This window comes from Prionailurus viverrinus, chromosome D1 (genome assembly GCF_022837055.1).
Source record: "Prionailurus viverrinus isolate Anna chromosome D1, UM_Priviv_1.0, whole genome shotgun sequence".
NCBI classification, from domain to species: domain Eukaryota; kingdom Metazoa; phylum Chordata; class Mammalia; order Carnivora; family Felidae; genus Prionailurus; species Prionailurus viverrinus.
This window is the reverse complement of record NC_062570.1, coordinates 99,172,451-99,197,939: the sequence shown is the minus strand read 5'-3', so window position 1 is coordinate 99,197,939 and position 25,489 is coordinate 99,172,451. Positions and strand designations below refer to the sequence as shown.

At 39.2% G+C, this 25,489-nt stretch overlaps 2 protein-coding genes and 1 non-coding gene across 7 annotated transcripts in view; all 3 read left to right on the top strand.

Moving 5' to 3' along the window:
- CKAP5 (cytoskeleton associated protein 5) overlaps nt 1-25,489 on the top strand; it is a 113,084-nt gene that overhangs the window by 80,829 nt on the left and 6,766 nt on the right. For all 5 annotated transcript variants that reach the window (XM_047878158.1, XM_047878154.1, XM_047878156.1 and 2 more), the window contains 13 exons: nt 1,784-1,978; nt 2,356-2,491; nt 3,800-3,888; nt 6,353-6,478; nt 7,728-7,877; nt 8,156-8,359; nt 8,569-8,704; nt 9,147-9,340; nt 10,511-10,683; nt 11,873-12,046; nt 12,269-12,389; nt 24,587-24,766; nt 25,249-25,436. In XM_047878158.1, coding sequence (XP_047734114.1) covers nt 1,784-1,978; nt 2,356-2,491; nt 3,800-3,888; nt 6,353-6,478; nt 7,728-7,877; nt 8,156-8,359; nt 8,569-8,704; nt 9,147-9,340; nt 10,511-10,683; nt 11,873-12,046; nt 12,269-12,389; nt 24,587-24,766; nt 25,249-25,436 — 2,066 coding nt within the window. The remainder of the gene's footprint in view (nt 1-1,783; nt 1,979-2,355; nt 2,492-3,799; nt 3,889-6,352; nt 6,479-7,727; nt 7,878-8,155; nt 8,360-8,568; nt 8,705-9,146; nt 9,341-10,510; nt 10,684-11,872; nt 12,047-12,268; nt 12,390-24,586; nt 24,767-25,248; nt 25,437-25,489) is intronic.
- On the top strand, nt 8,831-8,942 carry LOC125147306 (small nucleolar RNA SNORD67). The gene has a single exon (XR_007145134.1). It is a non-coding gene; the product is annotated as a small nucleolar RNA SNORD67 (small nucleolar RNA).
- On the top strand, nt 15,802-16,526 carry LOC125176549 (10 kDa heat shock protein, mitochondrial-like). The gene has a single exon (XM_047878176.1). It carries the CDS (start codon nt 15,813-15,815, stop codon nt 16,056-16,058), a length of 246 nt encoding a protein of 81 aa, XP_047734132.1. The 5' UTR covers nt 15,802-15,812; the 3' UTR covers nt 16,059-16,526.

The following is a 25,489-nucleotide window of genomic DNA, read 5'->3' as shown; positions in this document are numbered from 1 at the left end:
GATGTAGAGCCTACTTTAAAAAAAAAAAAAAGGAAAGGAAATGGGCAAAAGACATGAACAGATGTTTTACAGAAGAGGATATGCAGCTGGCAAATAAGCCCATGAAAGTTGTTCAGTGGTATTAGCAATAAGGGAAATGCAAATTAAAACTACAGTGACACATCCCTATACAACTATCAGAATTACTAAAATAAAGAAAGTAATAATACCAGATGCTGGCAAGGATGTAGAGAAATTTGAACATTCTGTTAGAGGAAATGTAAAATGGTACAGCCACTCTGGGAAAAGAGTTTAGCTTTTTATAAAACTAAATATGTAGTTACTATATGACCCAGTGATTTTGATCTTATACATTTATTCTGTAAAAATGAAAATTTATGGGGGTACCTGAGTGGCGCAGTTGGTTAAGCTCCCAACTCTTTGATCTCAGCTCAAGTTATGATCTCTCGGTTGGAGTGTTCGAGCCCCACATTGAGCTCTCTGTGGATAGTGTGGAGGCTGTTTGAGATTCTTTCTCCCTCGCTCTCTTTGCCTCTCCCCCACTTGTGCTCTCTCTCAAATTAAATAAAAAATATATCCTTAAAAAAAATAAAATCTTGACTGTGGTGGCAGATGTACACTTTTATCACACGTTAGTACAGAACTAAATGTACACACAGTCACAAATGAGAATAGTAAAGGTGGGGATGTCTGAACAAGATCAGTGGATTGTATCAGTGTCAGTATCCTGCTAGTTATACTATAATATAATTTTGTATACAGCTACTGTGAGTGGAAACTGAGCAAAATGTGCATGGGATCTCTGTATTACTTCTTATAACTCCATGTGACTATAATCATTTCAATAAAAACTTCAGTTAAAAAATAAATACAGGGGCGCCTGGGTGGCTCAGTTGATTAAGCGTCCAATTCTTGGTTTTGGCTCAGGTCGTTCTCTCATAGCTTGTAGGTTTGAGGCCCATGTCGGGCTCTTGCATTGCCAGTGCAGAGCCTGCTTGGGATTCTGTCTCCCTTTTTCTCTGCCCCTCTCCCGCTTATGTGCACTCTCTCTCTCTCAAAATAAATTTTAAAAAAATTAATAAAGACTTAAAAAATACATACAGATATGAATTATTTTAAAGGAATAGAGAGAAACTGTCGATGTAAGGCTGAACTAGAAGTTGTAATAGAATTTGTCCTCTTCTGATCAAATCAGTGTTCTGCATCTTCTCTACTGAATAATTCTTAGAAATTTTAAAGAAGTGAAGTGAAAGTTTTTCATCTTTAAAATGCATTAAGAAGTGGCGCCTGGGTGGCGCAGTCGGTTAAGCGGCCGACTTCAGCCAGGTCACGATCTCGCGGTCCGTGAGTTCGAGCCCCGCCTTGGGCTCTGGGCTGATGGCTCAGAGCCTGGAGCCTGTTTCCGATTCTGTGTCTCCTTCTCTCTCTGCCCCTCCCCCGTTTATGCTCTGTCTCTCTCTGTCCCAAAAAAATAAATAAACGTTGAAAAAAAAAAATTTTTTTTAAATAAATAAAATGCATTAAGAACTATTAAAGCTTTATAATTTAATGCCCAAGTACGGTCCAGGGAACCATGTTTTTATCTGTAGGAAGATTATCTTCTTTGTGTCTATTATTTAAGTATAGTAAATTTCTTGAACAATAAAAATTACTGATTTTATTTTGGGAAGTTGTAGTGTAAGAACTCATTCAGTGTTTCGTACTGATGGAATCATTAAGCCTAAGATCGTAAGTGATACTTTCCCACTTGAAGTATGTCACTGGTCTTCCTTTCCTTTGGCAGCTTCTGGGCTGGTTGGCTGAGAAACTGCCGAGTCTTCGTTCCACCCCCACAGACCTCATCCTTTGTGTTCCTCATCTCTACTCCTGCCTGGAGGACCGTAATGGAGATGTGCGGAAGAAGGCCCAAGATGCCTTGCCATTCTTCATGATGCACTTGGGATATGAGAAAATGGCCAAGGCCACTGGGAAACTAAAGGTACTGCTTTCTGTTGTTGCTGCTGTTAAAAGCCATTAGAAAAATATTGAACATGAATTGATATCGGCAGGAGATCATATTACCTCCTAAGAGTTTCACTTGAAATCCCAATGCAGCAAAAATATAATATTTAACAGTGTGTAGAACTCAAAGAACCTTACTCTGCAGAAAATTGTGACCTTCTAGAATGGTAGCTAATTTAGTGTGACTTCATAATGTGTGTTATTTCTCTTGCACTGTGTGCCGCCTCCCTTATTTCATTGGTATTTCAAAAGTAGGAGCTCAAGGATGTGTTTGACAGCAGCTCTGTTAGTAAGCATAGTATGAGTGTATCATGTATGTGACCTCTCACCTCTCCTGTTACATTGTCTCCCTAGCCAACTTCTAAAGATCAGGTACTGGCCATGCTAGAGAAAGCCAAAGCTAACATGCCAGCCAAGCCTGCTGCATCTGCTAAAGCAGCTTCCAAACCGATGGGAGGGTCAGCTCCAGCCAAATTCCAGCCTGCTTCAGGTAATGGTATTTTGAGAGGGTTAAGCCCAGGGGAACTCGAAAAAGAAATCAAGCTTTCATTTTTTACCATTTTCCCTAACAGCTTAGATCCTAGGCCTGCCCTCCTGCCCGCCCCCTTTACCCTCCTACCACAAACACTTGAGAAGTTTTATGCTATGAACTATGCTGAAGGTATGAAGATGATTAATTTGGTTTCCAAGTCCAAAAAAGGAGTTTGGAATAATGTATTGAAATACTCCAGAAAGCAAGTGCTCCTTCTTATTTTTAAGGTTTCTATACTGTTTTCTGCTATTGGATATTATAGTTAGAGGGGGAACTGGGACCATCTAGTTTAATTCCCTTTATTAACAGATGTAGAAACCCAGAAGATCAAGTGTCGGGTACAGGGACGACCAGTCAGTGCCTGAATTCACCAGCATAGAATTCCTCTTTCTCACTCCCAAATGGGTCCTCTTTCCACTGCACTGCCCATTTGTTGATCCATTCTAACATTTACTAATCATTTAGAGAAAATTCTTGGTTTCTTCACCCTGATGTTAAAATTCCATTGTGTATAAATAAAACTCTACTCTTTAACCCCTTCTCTACTATTTTATTATTAAATAAAATAATATTATTCTGTTTAGGGGGGTAGAAACTGTTGATGCTACAGAGTTAGAAATCTTACATGTGTAAAACTGTTGGTATCAAAGTATGTATTCAATTACACCATTTGTTGGAATCTTGCTATATGATAAATACCGAGTATCAAAGATGACAGGCCCTGTCCTTAAGGATGTATCAATCTAGGGAAAAGGTTTCTTAACTGCTATTTAGAAAATAGTTTTAAAACTTCAGCTTAGGGGTGCCTGGGTGGCTCAGTCGGTTAAGCATCCGACTTCGGCTCAGGTTATGATCTCACAGTTCGTGGGTTCAAGCCCCCCGTCGGGCTCTGTGATGACAGCTTAGAGCCTGGAGCCTGCTTCAAATTCTGTGTTTCCCCCTCTCTCTGTTCCTCCCCCACTCATGCTCTGTCTCTCTCTCTCTCTCTCCTTCACAAATAAATAAAAACATTAATTAAAAAAAATTTAAAAAAAACCTTCAGCTTAAATGTTGGCAAAGCAGATGTAGATTTATTGAGTTAATCTCATACGGTTATGCTTAAAAAGAAGTCAGGCTGAAAAAAGATTAGAAAAAAATCTAACTGAAAATGCTTGCTAAATTGACACATTTAAAACTGTAGGCCTTCTCATCATTATATATTTAACCTGCTCAGAACAAAGTGACATTAAAGTTTATATTTATAGTAGATCCCTTTTTTTCTCAAAGCACCTGTTGAAGATTCTGTTTCCAGCACTGTAGAACCCAAGCCTGATCCAAAAAAGGCCAAAGCGCTAGGAGTTTCCTCTAAAGCAAAGGTATGTTAACTCTGCATACTTAGATGTAGAATTTATTTTAAGTGTGTTTTATGCACAATGTCATTCTATTAGGAAAGATCATATTATGCATGAAAAACATTACCACTCTTGATGTTACCAAATTATAAAGTTAATTATTTATGCCTGTTTCTGTGGCTTGTTTTAAATAAGGCCCCAAAACAGAGACATCCTGCTCTCAAGAGGTGCTGTCATGGGTTTTGTCATGCAGACCTTTGGGGAAGATTTGCAGTAGTGAAGAAAGAAGTCCTATGTAGCTCTGGCAGAATCACTTAGGCTGAGTCTGATTTAAGAAAAGGAAGGTAGTGATCAGCTTCCTTCAAACTTGGCACAGTTAAGTCATCGTGCTAGAAGGTATCCTAATGAGTCTACAAGGAAATACCGTCTGTCCCTGCACCAGTGGGACTTATTTTGATGAATCACCAGTCCCTTTAGCATCCATGCAGAGTTGGACATTTAAAGAAATATATGTTCAGGGGCACATGGGTGGCTCATTCGGTTAGGCGTCTGACTTGGCTCAGGTCATGATCTCACAATTCATCAGTTTGAGCCCCACGTCGGGCTCTGTGCTGACAGTATGGAGCCTGAAGCCTGCTTTGAGATCTGTCTCTCTCTCTCTCTGCCCCTTCTCTACTAGCACTCTGTCTCCTCTTTCTCAAACATAAATAAACATAAAAAAAAAAAAATTAAAAAGATAGGGGCACCTGGTGGCTCAGTCGGTTGGGTGGCCAACTTCGGCTGAGGTCATGATTTCGTGGTCTGTGATTTCAAGCCCCGCATCGGTCTCTGTGCTGACAGCTCAGAGCATGGAGCCTGCTTCAGATTCTGTATCTCCCTCTCTCTCTCTCTGTCCCTCTCCCACTCATGCTCAGTCTCTCTCGCTCTCAAAAATAAACGAACATAAAATTAAAAATAAAATAAAGAAATATGTTCGAATGCTTAACTTTAAATATTTCGGGGACGGGGCAAAGGGCAGAAATCTCCTGGGAATCTTTTTATTTCATTAAGTTTTTGAATCACAGCAAATTGTCATCAGTTTCTATACCGAGATTCAGAACCTATCACTGTATTCAGGGTATTGATTAAAACTTATATAAGAAAATTGCAGAACTGTACGGTTGGTAGTAAATATAATAGCAAATATACATAGAGAAAACCATCTAATCAATTACATGTAACTAATGAAAAAAATGCCAGACTAAGAACCGTTTTATTACCTAGTGCATTTATTATTATATGCCAGATACAATGGGCACTCTGGCTATTCATCTGAATATTACAGTTATTTTTCCATATGCATGGTCCTTTAACTCAATGAGTTAAATAGGTAATTATCTTCTAAGCTGTCCAATGAAGCTGTTCTTTTCCTGTCCTCCCCCAATGTCCTCATCCCAAATTTAACAAGTGCTTATTTTAGTATTTTGGTCACATGTGCTTTGAAGTATTTTTGACTCTGTTCTTAATGCTATACTGCCTCCCCCCCCCCCCCCCGCCACCGCAAGTCTTTTGCAGTTTACAGTTTCACATAAATGATCTCATACTTGTTTTGACTGAATGACTTCAGTGTTTGAACTAGAAAGAAATTCTGGCCTACTAGAAATACTGGACTCTTCCTACATTTTTGTTAATAATGGTTCCTGTTTTAAAATTAAATATACATAGTGAGGTTCACTATTTTCTTTTCCATCTGATACAAAAATTCAAACTCTTGGATTATTTTTCAAAACCACTTTAATAACTTAAAATGTTTCTAGCAAGTTTCCCTAGAATCAAGTTCAGAGACTCTCAGGTATAGCTATATGATAGAGATATATTTACTTTTATTTTTTTAAGTTTATTTATATATTTTGAGGGAGAGGGAGAGAGCATTGGGCGGAGCGGGGAGGAGCAGAGAGAGAGAATCCCAGGCAGCTTCTGTACTGTCAGTGCAGAGCTCAGTGCAGGGTTAGAACTCACAAACCATGAGATCATGACCTGAGCCGAAGTCCAGGACACTTAACCAACTGAGCCACCCAGGTGCCCCTAGAGATATATTTTATATGCAGAGAAACAGAAAAGCTTTCTCAACTAAATGATGTGAAGTGTGTGAATGTCATTCAAAATGTCATTAATATGGAAGTCATTAATATGGAAAACCATAAATGGTGTTGAAGATTTCAAGAAAGAACTGTCCAATAAACAAAGGCTGTGACCCAAACCAATGACAGGTAATAGAGTTTTTCCAGCTATGTTGCATGCCAGTCTAAGGACTAACCAACAGTTACCTGAGAATGCTATTAGAAACATTTCTGAAAAACCTGTACAAAAACATAACGTGCACAATTCTGTGACTTATCTGTTTCTATCATGAAGAATACAATGTGGAGAGTGTATGGTTTTTATAGTGCGCTCTTACTGGGCAGCAACATCACATTCCTAACCAGTATTCCCTGAACCTTGGCTGTAGAGTGCACAAGGAAAGAAAGTGCCCAGCAAAACCAGCTTAAAGGAAGATGAAGACAAATCTGGTCCTATCTTCATTGTTGTTCCAAATGGAAAGGAGCAAAGAATGAAAGATGAAAAAGGATTAAAGGTAAGAAAGGGATAAGAATACTCAGTAGGTTTTTGCTTTTTTGTTTTGCTTTGTAATCAAGAATAGCTTTGCTGTCTGGAATTCATTTCATTGTGAACTATCTAACAATGAACTAAATCTTTTGCTTATAAATTATGGCTTATTTCTCTAAGACGGCTCTATGGGAGCATTAGTTCCTACAAAAGGAACTATGGAATGGAGCTACTGCCTATTCTTCCTCCAAATGGAAAGAAATAAAAGTTGTTTTAATTTTTATAATTGAAGAATGGGAAGTATTCATTGATTTTTGTCAACTACACATAGGTAATAGGCCACTCGTTTAATCCTTCTTGTGCCTGATATCATAAAAGCCAGATTTGGTGACTGTATCTGCTTAGTTCGGTCATTTCTCTTTTGATTTATTTTAGTATTATCAGGAAGTTAAATTTTTTTTGTTACAATATATACATGTTGTTGTTTTTTGTTAATTCAAGCAATATGAAATGTGCAGAGAGTCGTGTGAGAAGCATGTCACCCCTTCTAGTCCTCCTCCATAGGAAGGACATTATTACCAGTGCTCTTGTGTGTTACTCCAGAAGTGTCAGTGTTTCATGCAATACAATCATATATGTATAAACATATGGCCTGCCTTTTATGCACAGGGGAACATGCCATATTCTTTGTTCTGTGTTTTATTCTTTTCTTTGAATGATGTTTGAAGTATCTTAAAGGCTATTCATATCTGCGTGTTTATATGCATTCATTCTTTTTATTGGTACATCATATGTATGTACCTTTCTTTATCCCCAACCTACAATGTAAACATTTAGGTTGCTTCTAGTCTTTCAGTGTTATAAACTACACTGTCATAAGCATCTTTGAATGTAGGCATTTGTGCACATGTGTGAATATATCTTTATTAAACTCCTCCTAGAATGGTGTGTATTTTTAAAATTTTGATAGCTATTTCAAATTTTCCCCTTATTGAAATTGTACCAACAGTGTCTACCATGTTATACAATAATAGAGCATTGGTCTTTGTGGTGAGAACTGCTGAATGTTATTCTATTCCTAGATTTTAAGAGTTAAGCTTCCCAATGTATGACAGCTCAAGAATACATTTCGCACTCATATTTAATTACAAATTAATCTTGTTGAATTTTAAAATATCTTATTTAATTGATTTCTGCAGCTGCTTTTAAATAGAGTTCTTCTCTGCCTCATTTCAGTTGAACATCTTACAGTCCCTTTTCACTGTTTTTTTTTTCAGGTGCTGAAGTGGAATTTTACTACTCCACGGGATGAATACATTGAGCAACTAAAGACTCAGATGTCTAGCTGCGTGGCTAAGTGGCTACAAGATGAGATGTTTCACTCAGACTTTCAGCATCATAACAAAGCCCTTGCTGTCATGGTTGATGTAGGTTTGCAAGAGATAACTATGATTACCTCAGACCCGTGAAAATACTGAGCCTTGTGAATACCCAGAAATTCACGTGACTTGAGAGGGAACTAGAATACAACATGTTCTCTGTTTTTAGAGCTGTTTTATTGTTTGATAGAATAAATGTCTATAATTTTAGGTCCTAAATAGCTCAAAAAGCTATTATTTTCTTCTTGGACTCTAGTAAAATTTATAAAGGACTTACCTAATAGAACTTACATTTTTATACAGTCTTATTTGTCTTTTGTTTTAAGCACTTGGAGAGTGAAAAAGAGGGTGTAATTGGTTGCCTGGATCTCATCTTAAAGTGGCTTACCCTGCGGTTTTTTGACACCAATACAAGCGTCCTAATGAAAGCCCTAGAATATTTAAAATTGCTCTTCACACTGCTAAGTGAGGAGGAATATCATCTGACTGAGAACGAAGCATCTTCCTTCATCCCTTATCTCATCCTCAAGGTAATGCGTTGTTCTCACTCTGGAAGACTGCCCAAGGTCCCGGCTGACCTCAGTTCCTATCCTTTATGCCCTCGCCCTTTTTCATTTATTCTGTGAAGATACCTTCTACCACTTACTCCTGTGCCCCTATTCTTCCAAAAGGTAGTGACTCATGGGAGGACCTTTGCTACTCAGGAAATGCCTCAGTCATTATTTTCCTTGTCGACTAGGTTGGAGAACCAAAGGATGTCATTCGTAAAGATGTCCGTGCCATCCTGAACCGGATGTGCCTTGTCTACCCAGCCAGCAAGATGTTCCCCTTCATCATGGAAGGAACCAAATCCAAAAACTCTAAGCAAAGAGCAGGTGAAGCAACAATTTAAATAGAAGCGTGAGTCTATGCAGCAGTGACCTCTAAAAGAAAGAGTTTGTAGATGAACAAGGATAATTCTTCAGTGTCTGAGTGATTGATTCCAATCTTCTGATTTGGACTGTGAGAATGATGAGTTGCACACTGGTGGTGCCACAGTGTCCGGTGACACGGGCACCACTCAGTTACCACCCTGGTGACAAAATCAAGTGCACAGGGGCCATCTGACTCACAGGCATCCCTTTCTTCCAGGAGCACTTGCTGTAACATCATTATTGTGTGTTTTATCAGAAGGCAATAAACAAGGAAAAATTCTAGGTAGAACCAGTATAGGATTTTAGTCTTTTATGTATGCCAAGGAAATTTTATCTAGCAAAGATAAGTCTCTATGCCAAATGTGTGTTGGGTCTCATCAGTCTAATCTTTCTCCCCCATCAGAGTGCCTGGAAGAACTGGGGTGTCTGGTCGAGTCCTATGGCATGAATGTTTGCCAACCAACCCCAGGGAAAGCCTTAAAGGAGATAGCAATTCACATCGGAGACCGTGACAATGCTGTGCGCAATGCTGCCCTCAATACCATCGTCACCGTGTACAATGTACACGGGGATCAGGTGTTCAAACTGATTGGAACTGTGAGTGACTTTTTGTGGACATTTTTAACATGTTGTGAATTGCAGAATCACTTGGGTGTTCAGCTTTCATGCCATCTCAACTCTAGCTAAGTTGTTACCACTTTTTATTAAACTAAACCCATCAATGTGTCTTAGAGTCCAGATAAACCCTTGAGGGTGTCTCTGACTGTTACAGGACATTTATATGTGCCTTACAGGAAATCAGATTTTCTTTTCTGAGCCTTCTACTCACACAGTTTGCTTTAGAAAATGAAAGCTTTTTTTTTTTTTTTTTTTTTTTTTTTTTTTAAGTTAAGAGAGGGAGAGCAGGAGCAGCGGAGGAACAGAGAGAGGGAGAGGAGAGAATCCCAAGCGGGCTCCACGCTGTCAGCACAGAACCCGATGTGGGGCTCAATCTCACGGAACATGAGATCATGACTTGAACCAAAATCAAGAGTCAGACACTTAACTGACTGAGCCACCCAGGTGCCCCAAGAGCTATTTTTGAATCGGGAAATCCGGAACTAGTTTGGGATTTATATTCTGTCTAGAAATCTGCTCTGTAATTTTCAGTGCATTTACTTTGTAGTGAACAAGTACTTGTGTATAATGTAGAATCTGGTACCTGTCACATCAAAAGAGTCCCACAGCCATAAGCCACATTCTGCAGACACATCAGGTGCTATCTCAGATTCCTTACTTCCTTTGAGCCATTTGCTTGTGTTTGCACCTCAGTCCTTCATTCCAGTTACTTCCTAGTATTTACACTGTGTTTATGTATTTTTAGCTGTCCTAATCTAATTAAATCCTCACTACAGGTCGGCAAAGGAGATAAAGCAGATGGGAATTTTATAGATGGTCACAGGTGAAGCTTCTTACCTGTAGTTCACATAGTGGTGACACAGCAAACATGAGGAAGCATCATTTAATCTTTGATTTTTTCGTTTAGAGTTATTACTGGCCTTTCTTTTTGTATCCTTTCCTTCTTTCATGTATTCTCTTATGATAGCAGGTTTTAACAATAGTTGATTTAAAATGTAGTTAGTATTTTGAAAATGAATTTACCCTAACATAGCAGGTTCTGTTTGCTTCAATATGTGAATGGATATTGACTCTTTTGAGTCTTCCAGGTTTTTAATTCTCCTCATATTCTAGTAGAGTATGTGGTAATAAATTGGCTTCTTCTTACAGCTTTCTGAAAAGGATATGAGCATGCTCGAGGAGAGGATTAAGCGGTCAGCAAAGAGGCCTTCTGCTGCACCAATAAAACAGGTGGAAGAGAGACCTCAGCGCACACAGAGCATAAACTCCAATGCCAACATGCTGCGCAAGGGACCAGCTGAGGACATGTCCTCCAAACTCAAGTATGTAGATGGAGATAATTGTCTAAGAACGTCTCAGTGGACTTTGCCTTGTGTGCTAAGAGCTTATCCTGTAACATAATCTTGAGTTCTTGTAGCCATTATCATGCATGACAGAGTGTCTGGGTAAATGTCTTGTAGCCAAATGTTTAATCCTTCAGTCTTCATTGTCTTTGTCTCAAAACCACTTCTAAATAGTCTTGTGCCTTCTTTCACTGCTTTTCCGTGGACAGAATTATGTATCGCACTTATAGGATGTAAGTACTGCCTGCTAATTTCTCATTAGCAGGGCTCTTATATCTTTCTAACTTCTGACTTGGATTCATCCCCTCTGGAGGGCAATTGATTTAGAGTTTATAACTCTTAACAGGTTAGGGGTGTCCATAAGTATCCCATGTGTCAAGCCTTCCCCAGAAGTCCACTGGCTAGCAGAAGTGGCCACTCAATGTCATTTGGCTAAATTATTGGTTCACCTTCTTCCTTGTGTTATACTTGGTCATATTCAGGTTTCTGTTCTTCAGATAAGGCTGAGTAAATTGCATGCAACCCAAAATTGGCTTAGGGACTCAAAATACTACCTTCTAAGAAAGACAGCTCTATTTTGGGCTGTATCGTTCGTCTAATTTTAACCAATTTGAATTTGAAAACTTTAAATACCTATTGCTTAGATGTAATGCTGGCCCTGACCTATCAAGAGTGAATATCCCTAAAAAGAGATGACTGTACCTCAAAGTTTAAAGTGTACTGAACACTGCATGGATGAGTGCTTATGATTAGAAGAACTTAACACTGGATAATTTATCAGAAAAGAACCAGCCAGTCTAGATCTTTCTTAAATTTGTGACCAAGTAGAGACCTTTGAGTCAGTATAAGTATATTTTATGAATTATTTTCTGCCCCCTCTGGAATAGCAACACAAGGTTTGTCGGCTTTAGTGAACTGGAGAGAATACTTATAATTTGGAAGCTACTACAAATACAAGTTAAAACCATCTGCTCTGAGAATATTCATGAACATGAATTGCGGCCCATTGAAGGCATTTGCCTTAGACTCAAGGACTCAAATAATTCAGGGGGGCTGAAACCAGAAGTTGAACATCTGTCTTGAAGCTTTGGGGCAACTGGCAGTGCTACTCTTGTCCTTTGTTTCAGAAGTTTCTTTTAGTTCAGGAACCTCCTTTTGCTTCCCTTAGCCAAGCCCGAAGCATGAGTGGGCATCCTGAGGCAGCCCAGATGGTTCGCCGAGAATTCCAGCTGGATCTAGATGAGATTGAGAATGACAATGGTACAGTTCGATGTGAAATGCCAGAGCTTGTTCAGCACAAACTGGATGACATTTTTGAACCCGTCCTTATTCCTGAACCCAAGTAAGTTAATCTCTTTCATTTCAGTGGTGAGCAGTGCATGATCAAAAGAGTGCATATGTGAAAAGAGCTCTCTGTACAATTAGAATGTTTTAGAACTGATCACTGTATGGCTGGGAGCAATTCTTTACTAAGACCTGGAGGTAGCAGAGAATTGCATAATCCCAACTCACTGAGATGTCTTCTAACAAAGATTGAATTTTTTCCCTTTGCTCTGCTCTCTAGAATCCGGGCTGTTTCTCCACACTTTGATGACATGCACAGTAATACAGCATCCACAATCAATTTCATTATCTCCCAAGTAGCCAGTGGTGACATCAACACGAGCATCCAAGCTCTGACACAGGTAATGGGGGTATTACACACGACAGTAATTCCATCATCAGCAGAGGCTGTACGAGTGGTGGCTGCATTCTGGTCGCAGATTTGACGGAGGCAGGCAGCGTTCAGCACTGCTCTGATGAAAACGTGCACAGGGACCCCTCATTGTCATCACTGACCTCCCAGGATATGGCTGTCATAGAGCCTTGCTTTTTATTTTACACTTGCATTCATTCGCCAGAGGCTGGAAATAACAGCAGTAAGTAGGAACCAAATCTCATGGAATTTACTTAGGTTTTAGTGGACAGAGAGAAATAAGTAAACAAGAAAATATCAGATAATAGCAACTACTGTGTAAATATAACTCCAATGGGGTGATCAGAGAGAGGAGCTGAATAGTTACTTAGATTGGTGGTCAGGGATGCAGGCAGAGGGAAGAGAGATTACGAAGGCTGTAGGAGAGGAATGAGTTTGGAATATTCAAGGAATTAATACAAGGCCCCTGTGCTTGGAGCAGAGTGGGCAAGAGGGAGAATGGTACAGAATGAGATTTGAGAGGTGGACAGAAATTGTATCATGTAGACCTTTAAAAGCCCCAGGGTAAGTTTGGATTTTATTTTAAATGTGATGGGAAACCATTAGAGAATTTTAAGCAAAGAAGCTATATATTTTCTAAGAAATCAGTCTCTTCTTCTGCTTCCCTTCCCTAACGATCTAGTCCTAAAGCCAATAAGTTGGTAAAGCAAGGTAGGCATCTACCTTTTGGCAAGGTGGTGGGGGTGGGGAGCCACAGTGGCCCAGAGCGAGGGTCTCAGAGCCCAAGCATTGTGAGGATGGTGTCATACGGGAGAGGTGATGTAGAGTCAGGAGTCAGAGCCTACGTGGGATGAAGAGGATGTCCACGCAAGCAGTCAGTCTGGCATGATAGTAGGATCTGAGGCAGGGTAAGGATATCCACGTGTGTTGGAGGGGGCAGGCCAGTACACAGGTGGCTCAGAACTGGGAGTCAGAGCTGAAGTAGGCATCTGCATAGGGAAGAACTGGTGGCAGAGATGGGAGATTGGTTATATGCAAAAAGGTTGGTCAAAGAAATACAAGGAAAATAGAACCCAAATTTCTTACTGTCAGAAAAGCACTACAAATATGAAAGGAAAGCGAAAGAGAATAAACTGGTGTTGGAATTAGATGTGTCAGTGTGAACTCATGGTTTTCATTATAGAGATGTAGAGATTAATATCAGTGTCAGTGTATATGTATGTATATATGTGGTATAAATGTGTGTTATATGTGTATATAATATATATATACATGTCCTAGTTCTTCTCATTGAGAGGACCTGAGAACAGCAATACCCCAACAGCAGTAAGCACTCCCAAATCTTATCTTCTGAATACCATTTTCCACTAAAAGGGAATGAGAGCTCCTTGGAGAAGGGGCAGATTCTAGGGCTGAATTAGAAAAAGTACAGGGTAATCCTGGAACATCGTATTGTACTAGACAGGAAGGATAGGCTCAAGGAGTGATAGGGACATGTCAGAAGGACCCACGGGCCAACGGGAACAGATGCCTTATGTTTGAAGGGGACAGTTTGAGCATCAAAGTAAATAGTGGTAGTAATGAGGTATAACCTAATACACTGAATAAAATTCAGGAAATTTATTAAATTCAAAAAAACTTAACAAAATAGGGAACCACAGTCCATGCCCATAGAAATAAAAAATTTGAAGAGAAATGGGTTATTTGCAGTTTCATAGTACCTCTCCACAAAATACAAAGGACAAATACATAAGAAGTAGCCAAAAAATAAAAAATACTTTGAGAATTTGGCAGTACAGAAGCGTAGCACACACCACCCTGGAAGATAAAATCATGTGCCACCTCATAGGATCCAGTGAGAATTCAGCATCACTTTGTTCACATTCCTGATGTCATCTAATCATGAGGAAATCTCAAATAAATGCAAACCAAGGGATATTTTACAAATGTCAAGGTCAAGAAAGTCAAGGAAAGACTGAGGATTGGTCTACACTGAAGAGAGACTGAGAGACATGACTAAATACAGTGAATGATTCTGAACTGGCCTTTAGCTATGAAGAACGTGATCGGGGCAGTTCGAGAAAATGGAGCCTGAAGATTAGATGGTAGTAACATCCGTCCTAACTTCTGATTTTGAGTGTTGTCTCATTAGACATCTCCATGAAGACAGATGGTTGGAAATGGTGGAATTGGAAATCTTAGCACAAGGTTTTTGCTATTGTTCTACAAAGAGTGTCCTGTTAACAGTTTTGGTATTGGAGGGGATTTTGGAAAACAATGACTTGAATGCATGCATTCCTCTTGCCTTTCTCCATCCCTTTCAATCCAAACCCATCTGCCTTTTCTGAGCAGAGTAGCTGCTAGGTCAGGTAGGTGGTGTCTGAAGTATGTATAAATGTCAAGCTCTGTGTTGTATAAGTACAAGACTTTTCCACATACAGGCCTTCAGGAAAACCTGAGGTTCAATAGTGCAGAGCCCAGGGAAAAAGATTGAAACACCAAAATTCCTGGAAAGACTCTTTTTGTGGAGATCAGCATATCTCCTAAAGAAAGGGCAATGGTGGTCTGTATGAGTGTTATTAATAGGAGGACCTGGTGTTCTCCCTGGCCCCCCAAGGAATTATAAGTTGCCGAACAAAAAGGCTGAATTCACTGTCTGAGGCTGGGAAGGCTCTAGCTTTTGTACCTTCAGAGACAGAAGAGCAGAAGTACCCGCTCTTGGTGCTGTGCCATATGACTGATAGATTGCCAGCTGGCATACCACAGACTTAGAAGGGCAGAAACTGCTATGTCTCCCCTGCTCAGATTGCCATAATCGAGGATTTCCAAAAAGACCCAAGAGTGAATCCTGACTAGATAAAGAATGATAACAAACCACACTGTAAGGGACTCAGTAGTTGGGAAAAGGAATAAAACAAAATAACCAGAATGGGAATTTCCTGGTACAGGGAAACTTGAAACTGCTGGAGGGGACTAGATGACCACAGGGTTGGGGGGGAGGGGGTATGTGGAAAGAGTACTTAACGAGGATTATTTATTACATATATTCTCCCCAGCAAAAAAAAAAAAAAAAGTTTTAGAATTTTAAAATTGAGTAGATGGACTGAAAGGAGAGGATGATCACTGCTGAAACCAAATTAAATGACAACAGTGACAAGACCATTCAGTGGGGAAAGGATAGTCTTTTCAACAAATGATGCTGGGAGAATTGGATATCCACATGCAAAAGAATGAAGTTGGACTCATACTATATACAAAAATTAACTCCAAATGGACCAAAGACGTACATGTAATAGCTAAAGCTCTAAAACTCTTAGAAGAAAACATGGCAGGAGCAGGGTGGGCGGGGGGGGAGGGTTCTCCTTGTGATGGTGGCAGCTCAAAAGCAAAGTACGAACTGCAGCAGCCAGTCATGTCAGGACAGGCGTTTAGAAACTTTCTTCCCCTCTTTGACCAAGTTTTAGTTGAAAGGAGTATAGCCAAAACTGTAACCAAAGGGGGCATTTTGCTTCCAGAAAAATCTCAAGGAAAAGTGTATGGATGGGGCTCTAGAGAAAAGAGAGAGATTCAACTAGTTAGCGTGAAAGTTGGAGATAAAATTCTCCCAGAATATGGAAGCACCAAAGTAGTTCTGGATGACAAGGATTATTTCTGGTGACATTCTCAGGAAGTATGTAGGCTAAAATAAATCATTATTGAAATGGCGTCATGTGAAGCTGCCCATTCTAGTAAAGTTGTGAAATCTTCCATCATGTAAATAATTTCCATGTCTCTCTTTTATAATAACCTAATGGTATCCCAAACAAAACAAATAAAACATAGGGGGAAATCTTCATGATATTAAACTTGGCAGTGATTTTTTTGGATATGACACCAAAAGCAATGGCAACAGAAGAAAAAATAATAAAATTGAACTTTATCAAATAAAAGTTTTATGCATCAAACAAAGGTCACTATCAAGAGAGTAAAAAGACACCCCACAGAATGAGAGAAAATATTTGCAAACTATATATCTGAAAAGAGATTAATATCCAGAACACATAAAGAATTCCCACAATTCAACCACACAAACAGAAAGAAAATTCAAAAATGGGCAAAGGACTTAAATCAACATTTCTCCAAAGAAGATACACAAATGGCCAGTAAGCATGTGAAAAGATGTTTGCCATCTTTTAGTCATTAAGGAAATGCAGATCAAAACCACGATGAGATACCACTTCATACCCCAGTAGGATTTTCTTTTTTTCTAAAAATGGGAAATAGGGCACCTGGGTGGCTCAGTTGGTTAAGCAACTGACTTCGACTCAAGTCATGATCTTGCAGTTCACTAGTTTGGGCCCCTCATCCGACTCTGTGCTGACAGCTCAGAGTCTGGAGCCTGCTTTGGATCTCTCTCTCTCTCTGTCTCTATCTCTGCCCTTCCCCTGCTCTCGCTCGCTCCCTCTCGAATAAAAACATTAAAAAAAAATTTTTTTTTAAATGGTCAATAGTATTGGCAAGGATGTGGAGAAACTGGAACCTGTGTGCATTACTGGTAAGGACATAAAATGGTACAACCATTTATGGAAAACACAGTCTGGTGGTTCTTCAAAAAGTTAAACAAGAATTACAATAAGATCCAATATTTCCACTACCTGAAAGCAGGGACCCACACAGATAGTTGTGCACCAGTGTTTATTATAGCAGCATTCTTCACAGCAGACAAAAGGTGGAAAACAACTTAAGAGTCCATCAGCATGTGAATGGATCAACAAAATGTGGTATATACATACCATGGAATATTTTTCAGCCATAAAGATGAATGAAATTCTGATGTATACTATAACATGGATGAACCTTGGAAACCTTATGCTAAATACAATAAATCAGACACAAAGGGACAAATACTGTGTGATTACACATATATGAGGTACCTAGGATAGGCAAACACACAGAGAAAGTAGAATAGAGGTTACCAGGGCTAGGGAAGGGCGGCCGAATTTGGAGTTATTATTTAATGGGTATGGAGTCCGATTAGAATGATAACAAACTTCTAGAAATAAATAGTGGTGATGGTTATATAACATTGTGAAGGTACTTAATGCCACTGGATTATATACTTAAGTGGTTAAAATGGGCACCTTGGTGGCTCAGTTAAGCATCCGGTTTGTGATTTTGGCTCAGATCATGATCTCATAGTTCATGTATTTGAGCCTTGAGTCAGGCTATAGTGCACAGCCTACTTGGGATTCTCTCTCTCTCTGCTCCTCCCCTGCTCATACTCTCTCTCTTTAAATAAGTAAACTTAACATTTTTTTAAGAGATAGTTAAAAAGGTAAATTTTATATATTTTTATTATAAGAAAATTAACAGGGGTGCCTGGGTGGCTCAGTTGGTTACATGTCTGACTTTGGCTCAGGTCACAGTCTTGCGGTTCCTGAGTCCAAGCCCTATGTCAGGTTCTGTGCTGACAGCTCAACCTCGGATTCTGTGTCTCCCGCTTGCTCTCTGCCCCTCCCCCTCTTGTGTGTTCTCTCTCTCTCTCTCTCTCTCTCTCTCTCTGTCTCAGAGAAATAAAAACATTTAAAAATATAAATAAAGATTTATGAGAATATTAAAAAAAAGAAAACCGTCAGTAACAAAAACATTTACATAGGAATAAATCAAGCATTTTATATGTAAAACCTTTATAGAGGAAATTGAATGACATTAGAGAATTTCCAAATAAATGGAAATATAATATGTTCACAAGGTTTGGGGTTATCAAGATGCCAATTTGCCTCAAATTTACCTATACATGAAAGCCATTCTAATCAAAATCTCAACAGTTCTACAGTTATGAAATTGACGCTGAAATTTATTTTTTTTTTTGAAGTTTTATTTATTTTTGAGAGAGAGCGTGAGTGGGGGAGAGTCAGCGAGATAGGGAGACACAGAATCCGAAGCAGGCTCCAGGCCCTGAGCTGTCGGCACAGAAACCCACGCAGGGTTCAAACCTACAAACCACGAGCGAGATCATGACCAAGCCCGAGTCAGTTGCTTAACTGACTGAGCCACCCAAGCACCCCAGCAGTCAGTTTTTTAAGACAGTTTTTTAATTAAAAAAAATTTTAAATCTACATATCTTTTTTAAATTTTTTTGAGAGAGCACATGCACATAACCAGGGGAGAGGGGCAGAGAGAGAGAGAGAATTGTAAACAGGCTCCACACTAAGTGTGGAATTCATTGCAGGGTTCATCCCACAACTCTGGGATCATGATCTGAGCTGAAATCAAGACTTGGATGCTCAACTGACTGAGCCACCCAGGCACCCCAAGAAAGTTTTTTAAAATTATAACACAGTGCAGAGGTCCTTTATCACTATACATCAACAGTAACTACAGAGCCACTGTAATCAAGATTGTGCAGTATTGGGGGCACCTGGGTTGCTCAGTTGGTTAAACCTCCGATTTCAGCTCAGGCCATGATCTCACGGTTCGTGGGTTCAGGACCCACATCAGGCTTTCTGCTTTCAGTGGTGAGCCTGCTTCAGATCCTCTGTCCCTCTCTCCATCTGCCCATCCCCTGGTTGTGCTCATTTCTCTCTCTCTCTCTCTCTCTCTCTCTCTCTCCCTCTCCCTCTCCCTCTCCCTCCCTCCCTCCCTCCCTCTCTCCCCCTACTTCTCTCCTCCCCCACCCCAAAAAAAAGGAACAGAAAAGACATTAAAAATCCCTTGGTAAAAGCTGGATTAATCAGTAAATGGTGCTAGGACTGGTTATCTTCCACGGGAACAGCAGTATAATTAGATTGCTATTTCCTACGCCAAAGTATATTTCAGATGGATTAAAGACCTAGATGTGAGAAGGAAAACTTAATAGGAGAACATTTTTTACTTCACATTATGTAAGGATTTCTTTTTAAACTAGACACAAAAAAACATAAAGGAAAAAATAGAAATCTTTTACTACTTTAAAATTTCTGAAAACATCTGTTTATCACAAGATACTCTGTTTATAACAAAATGAAAAGCCAAGCAGGGCACCTGGCTGGCTCAGTCAGTAAAGCACACGACTCTTGATCTCAGCGTTGTGAGTTCAAGCCCCATGTTGGGTGTAGAGCCTACTTTAAAAAAAATAAATAAAAAGACAAGTTATAGGTTGAGAGAATTGGGACAGATGTAGTAGATGAAAGATAAGGACATGGGAATGAAATAATTCTTAACCAGTTAGAGGTCAGAATGTTTTTTTTTTTTTTTTAAAAAGGAAAAACCAGATAGAATAGTAGTAACCCCTGGTGAAAGGCAGGATACCAGCTTACCAGCTTGGAGGGGCAGGAAGAGGGCTTTGGGTGCAACCAGTGTCCTATAGCTTGTTCTAATGGCAGGTATACAGATGCATATGTATAGAATTTCATTAAGATGTACTGTTAGGATTTGTATATTGTATTAACGTTGTTAAACCGTAATAAAATAGTATTAGTAAACAGTAAACCGGACTTAATATATGTGTACATAGAATTTTACAGTCTCTGAAAATATCTATATTTTTTTATATCTTAACAACTGTTGTAGTAAAAGATATACTCACCAAATTCTTTATTGGTAACCCAACAGACTTTTTAATAAATAATATCACAAAAAATAATGGCCACTTGGAAAAAGTATGAAACACCCTCCTGACTAACCCTTTGATTAAAAAACCAAAAAACTCTTAATAGTGAATAGTAGGAAAGCATTTCCCTCTAAACCTGTAGTGAAACTACTGAACTCAGAAAAATATATTGCTGGCACAAAAACAGACACTCAGATCAATGGAACAGAATAGAGAACCCAGAAATGGACCCACAAACGTATGTCCAACTAATCTTTGACAAAGCAGGAAAGAATATCCAATGGAATAAAGATGGTCTCTTCAAGTGGTACTGGGAAGACTGGACAGTGACATGCAAAAAAATGAACCTGGACCACTTTCTTACATCATACACAAAAAGAAACTCAAAATGGATGAAAGACCTAAATGTAAGACAGGAAGCCATCAAAGTCCTCGAGGAGAAAGCAGGCAAAAACCTCTTTGACTTGGCCTCAGCAACTTCTTACTCAACACGTCTCCAGAGGCAAGGGAAACAAAAGCAAAAATGAACTATTGGGATCTCCTCAAAATAAAAATCGTCTGCACACCACAGGAAACATCAGCAAAACTAAAATGCAACCGACAAGAATGGGAGAAGATATTTGCAAACAACCTATCAGATAAAGGGTTAGTATCCAAAATCTATAAAGAACTTATCTAACTCAACACCCAAAAAACAAATAATCCAGTGAAGAAATGGGCAAAAAACATGAATAGACATTTCTCCAAAGAAGACATCCAGATAGCCAACCAACACATGAACGAATGCTCAACATCACTCATCATCAGGAAAATACAAATCAGAACCACAATGAGATACCACCTCACACCTGTCAGAATGGCTAACATTAACAACTCAGGCAAGGGCAGATGTTGGCAAGGATGCGGAGAAAGAGGATCTCTGTCGCACCACTGGTGGGAATGCAAACTGGTGCAGCCACTCTGGAAAACAGTATGGAGGTTCCTCAGAAAATTAAAAATAGAACTACCCTACAACCCAACAATTGCACTACTAGGTATTTATCCAAGGGATACAGGTATGCTGTTTCAAAGGGGCACATGCACCCCAAAGTTCATAGCAGCACTATCAACAATAGCCAAGGTATGGAAAAAGCCCACATGTCCATCTATGGAGAATGGATAAAGATGTAGTATATATATATACAATGGAGTATTACTCAGCAATCAAAAAGAATGAAATCTTGCCATTTGCAACCACGTGGATGGAACTGGAGGGTGTTATGCTAAGTGAAATTAGAGAAAGACAGATATGACTTTCACTCATATGAGGAATTTAAGATACAGAACAGATGAACACAAGGGAAGGGAAGCAAATATGAAAACAGCAAGGGGGACAAAACATAAGAGACTCTTAAATATGGAGAACAAACAAAGGGTTATTGGAGAGGTTGTGGGAGGGTGGATGGGCTAAACAGGTAAGGGGCATTAAAGAATCTACTCCTAAAATCATTGTTGCATTATATGCTAACTAACTTGGATGTAAATTTAAAAAAATTTTTTAAGTATAGTATAGCTATAGTAATTAAGACAATGTGATATTGACATAAAAATAATGAACTAGACTCAATGGAACAGAATTAAAAAACCCACAAATAAACACATGCATATAGGCACAATAGATTTATAACTAATGTGTCACTGAAGTGTTCAACAGTAAGGAAAGGAAAGTCTTTTCAATAAATTATACGGGGACAATTGGATATCCACACACGCACAAAATAAAAAGAAAGAAAATGAAAAATATATTGCCTGAAATGCATTTGCTATTAGAAAAAAGCTAAAATGAAGTAACTTAGTACTTATCAGAAGTTAGAAAAATAAAAAATAAAAAATATCTGAAAGGAGATAATAAAGCTATAGTTCATGAGATGGATGTTTATTTTTTCAGTTTGTTTGTTTATTCATAATGTCTATACCCAACATGGGACTCGAACTCACAACCCCAAGACCCAACAATCACACGCTCATCTGACTGAGCCAGCCAAGCACCCCTAAGATGGATTTTTAAAATAACAACTCTTAATTTGTTTCTTGTAAAACAAAACAAATTCCTTAATAGACCGACTAGAGAACAAAAATATGTATCAGGAATGAGGAAGGAACCAACCATAGATGTGGAAGAGATAAAAAAAAAAAACAAAAAAGTAACCCTGTGAAAATTTTAAACAATTCATCACCCCCCCTAAATTTTTGAAATAACCAGGGGACTTGGGGAAAACATTAAAAAACAAGGAAGGAAACCTAAGAAGAATAAGAAAAGACCCATTTGAACATATAAAATTTTAAGATTTTAATCTGCAGAAATCTACCATATACTATCAGTAAACAAGTAGTATATTGCGTACATATTGTGGAATATATTTGCAATCCAGATGACCAATAAAGGATTAATAGCTACACTAAACAGAGCTTTTATTAACTCTTGAGAAAAGGAGAACCCAATAGAAAAATGACTGAAGGATGTGAATAGGCAAATCACACAAGATATCCAAACGGCCAGTAAATATGTGAAAAGAGGTCCAGGCCCTCCTTTGCCACAAAATGCAAATTAAAGTAACAATAAGGGACCCCTGGGTGGCTCAGTTTGTTAAGTGTCTGATTGTTGATCTCAGCTCAGATCTTAATCTCAGGGTCATCAGTTCAAGCCCTCCTTTGGGCTCCACACTGGGCGTGGAGCCTAAGGTAACAATAAGGTAGCATGTTTTGCCATCAGAGTGGCAAAAAATAAAAAGCGTAATAACATACAGCCCGTAGAGCTTGTGGAAAAACAGTACTTGTGCATTAAATGTAGAAATGCAAATGCAATGTTAGTGCCTTTTTTTTAAATTTGAGAGAGAGCGTGAGTTTGCGTGTGAACAGGGGAGAGGCGCAGGAGAGAGAGAATGAGAATCCCAAGCAAGCTCCACTCTCAGCACAGAGCCCAACTCAGCTTGATCCCATGACCCTGGGATCATGACCTGAGCTGAAACCAAGAGTCGGATGGACGTTGCATGCCACCCGGGAGCCCCAATGTGCCTTTTTAAAGAAAACCACACAGTAATATGTATTATGCCATCATTTGAAAGGTATCATTCTTTTAGAAATAAAAACACAAGTATATTAGGATACATGTACAAAGATGTTTATTGAAACCTTATTTATAGTAAACAAAATAACCAAACCGGAAACACATTGAAAGTTAGTAAGGGAACAATTGAGTAAACTTTGGCACATGCATATGTGGACTGTTAATGCAGTCTTTAAAAATAGAGCTATTCCTGTGGCCTTTGGGGAATTTCATAATTTTCTGTTGTGCTAGAAAAGCTAGATGCAGAGAAGTATATGAACAATAATCCTCTTTAAAATAAACAACCTAAACCTTGACCCCATTTGTGCATGCACATGTGGTTGTATATGACTCTGTGAATGTGAAAGGATGTGGACCAGGTTGTTAATGTTAATTACCTTAGAAAAAGGGTAAGCTTCCCCCTGGGGGGAGAAAAAGTATTTTTTATGGTGTCTTTGTTGACACAACGTTGTTAAACAGCTCCAGTTATATAAAATTCTATGTGCCAATGAGGTATGACACGCATAAAGATGCAAATGAAAGTAGGACTCCTGGCTTCCACAACACCAGCAGGCACCATTCCCACTGCAGTCTGTCAAAATGGTGCTCCCTGGAGTTGCACAATAGGACAACCCTGCCGGAAAGTAGGGTCATTAGGGGTGCCTGGGCGTGTCAGTCGGTTGAGTGTCTGACTCTTGATTTCAGCTCATGATTCCAGGGTCTTGGGACGGAGCCCTGAGTTGGGCTCTGTGCCAAGTGTGGAGCCTGTTTGAGATTCTCTCCCAGTGTATGCCCCCCTCTCTCTCTCTCTCTCTCTCTCTCTTCCCCCCCCTCCCTCTCCCCCATTCTCATGCTCTCTTAAAAAGATGGGGGAGGGGGCGGTCATTGAAGATTGACATGTTTGTCTCTGGGTGGTATTTATGTAATCATAAAAATAAGGTATTTTTACAGTAGTGAATGGGAAATACATGTTTTACCCACAGTAGTGCATTTTACTGTTAGTGACAACCAATGTACCAAACCAAAAAGAACACCAGAATCAGGATGTGGGAAAACTTGAGTTTTGAGTTTGGACTAAGTAGTCTGATCTTTCTGAGCCTTGCTTTTCTCATGTAGTAAATGGAGATCTTACTAACTTACCTTACTGATTCTCCAGAGCTGTTGAATGATCAAATGAGATGATGGGTATTCACTTTAATAGATGAGACATTTAAACATAGGGATTATATTCCCTAATCTTCTAGATAGTGAACCTTTTACAATAGGATCTGTGACTAATTTACCTAACAGTATCTTGCTCAGTTAGTATCTGCTGAGTGTTTGAATCCCTGAGGACTAGTTATTTATGTGTAAAGTGACTGGATTTTTTTTCTAGGTCAGATATTATTATAAGTACTTTGCTAATAAATATTATAGACATAACATTTTCCTGCTACTTCTAAGTATGAAGCTTGGAGACTGTATCTTGGGGGTTGTTTTGTTGTTTTTGTTTTTAATTTTAGTTAACATATCTTGGGGTTTTTGTTACCAGATCGATGAGGTCCTGAGACAGGAAGACAAAGCTGAAGCTATGTCTGGCCATATTGATCAGTTTCTGATAGCCACGTTCATGCAGCTAAGACTCATCTACAACACACATATGGCAGATGAGAAATTGGAGAAAGATGAGATCATCAAGCTTTATAGCTGTATCATTGGCAACATGATTTCGGTAAGGCCACCTCTACAGAACATGAGCTTCTTTTCAGTCTCATCCTACCTGGGTTCTAGAACCTGAATCTGTGTAGATGTTCCATTGAATCCTACATCACTTACAGAGTTTTACTTGCAGACTACGGACTACTTTCATTAGATGTTGGGTGCCTTACTGTTAGGACACAAAATAGAATGCTTACATACTACCTAGATTTCTGCTTCCTGCCAGTGTCTTCATTAGGCATGGTAGGACCCCTGGTTGCATTGTCACAGATAACTACTCACACAGAAAGTACTTTTACAACAGGAAGGAAGAAGCACTCCAATTAGTTTTGGCTATTTCTGGAGATTTGAGGAAGTCTGATGGTTTTTTTCCCCCTAATACTCTGCATTTTTTTTTTTAATACAGTGTAACTGTTTACTAGAATGTGCCACCCACATTTATCTTCTTTGTTTTATATATTGGCTTTCATACCTAACACAAGTATGGTTGGATAGCTGTTTCAGATAGAAAGCCTTGCCCGGGAGGCCTCCACTGGAGTACTGAAAGACCTGATGCATGGCCTCATCACCTTAATGCTGGACTCTAGGATTGAAGATCTAGAGGAAGGACAACAGGTGATCCGCTCTGTGAACCTCTTGGTGGTGAAGGTTCTGGAGAAGTCAGACCAGACCAACATCCTGAGGTATATCCATGCTCTCACCATTTGAGCCTGAAACAGCCTCTCTTTTGTCTACC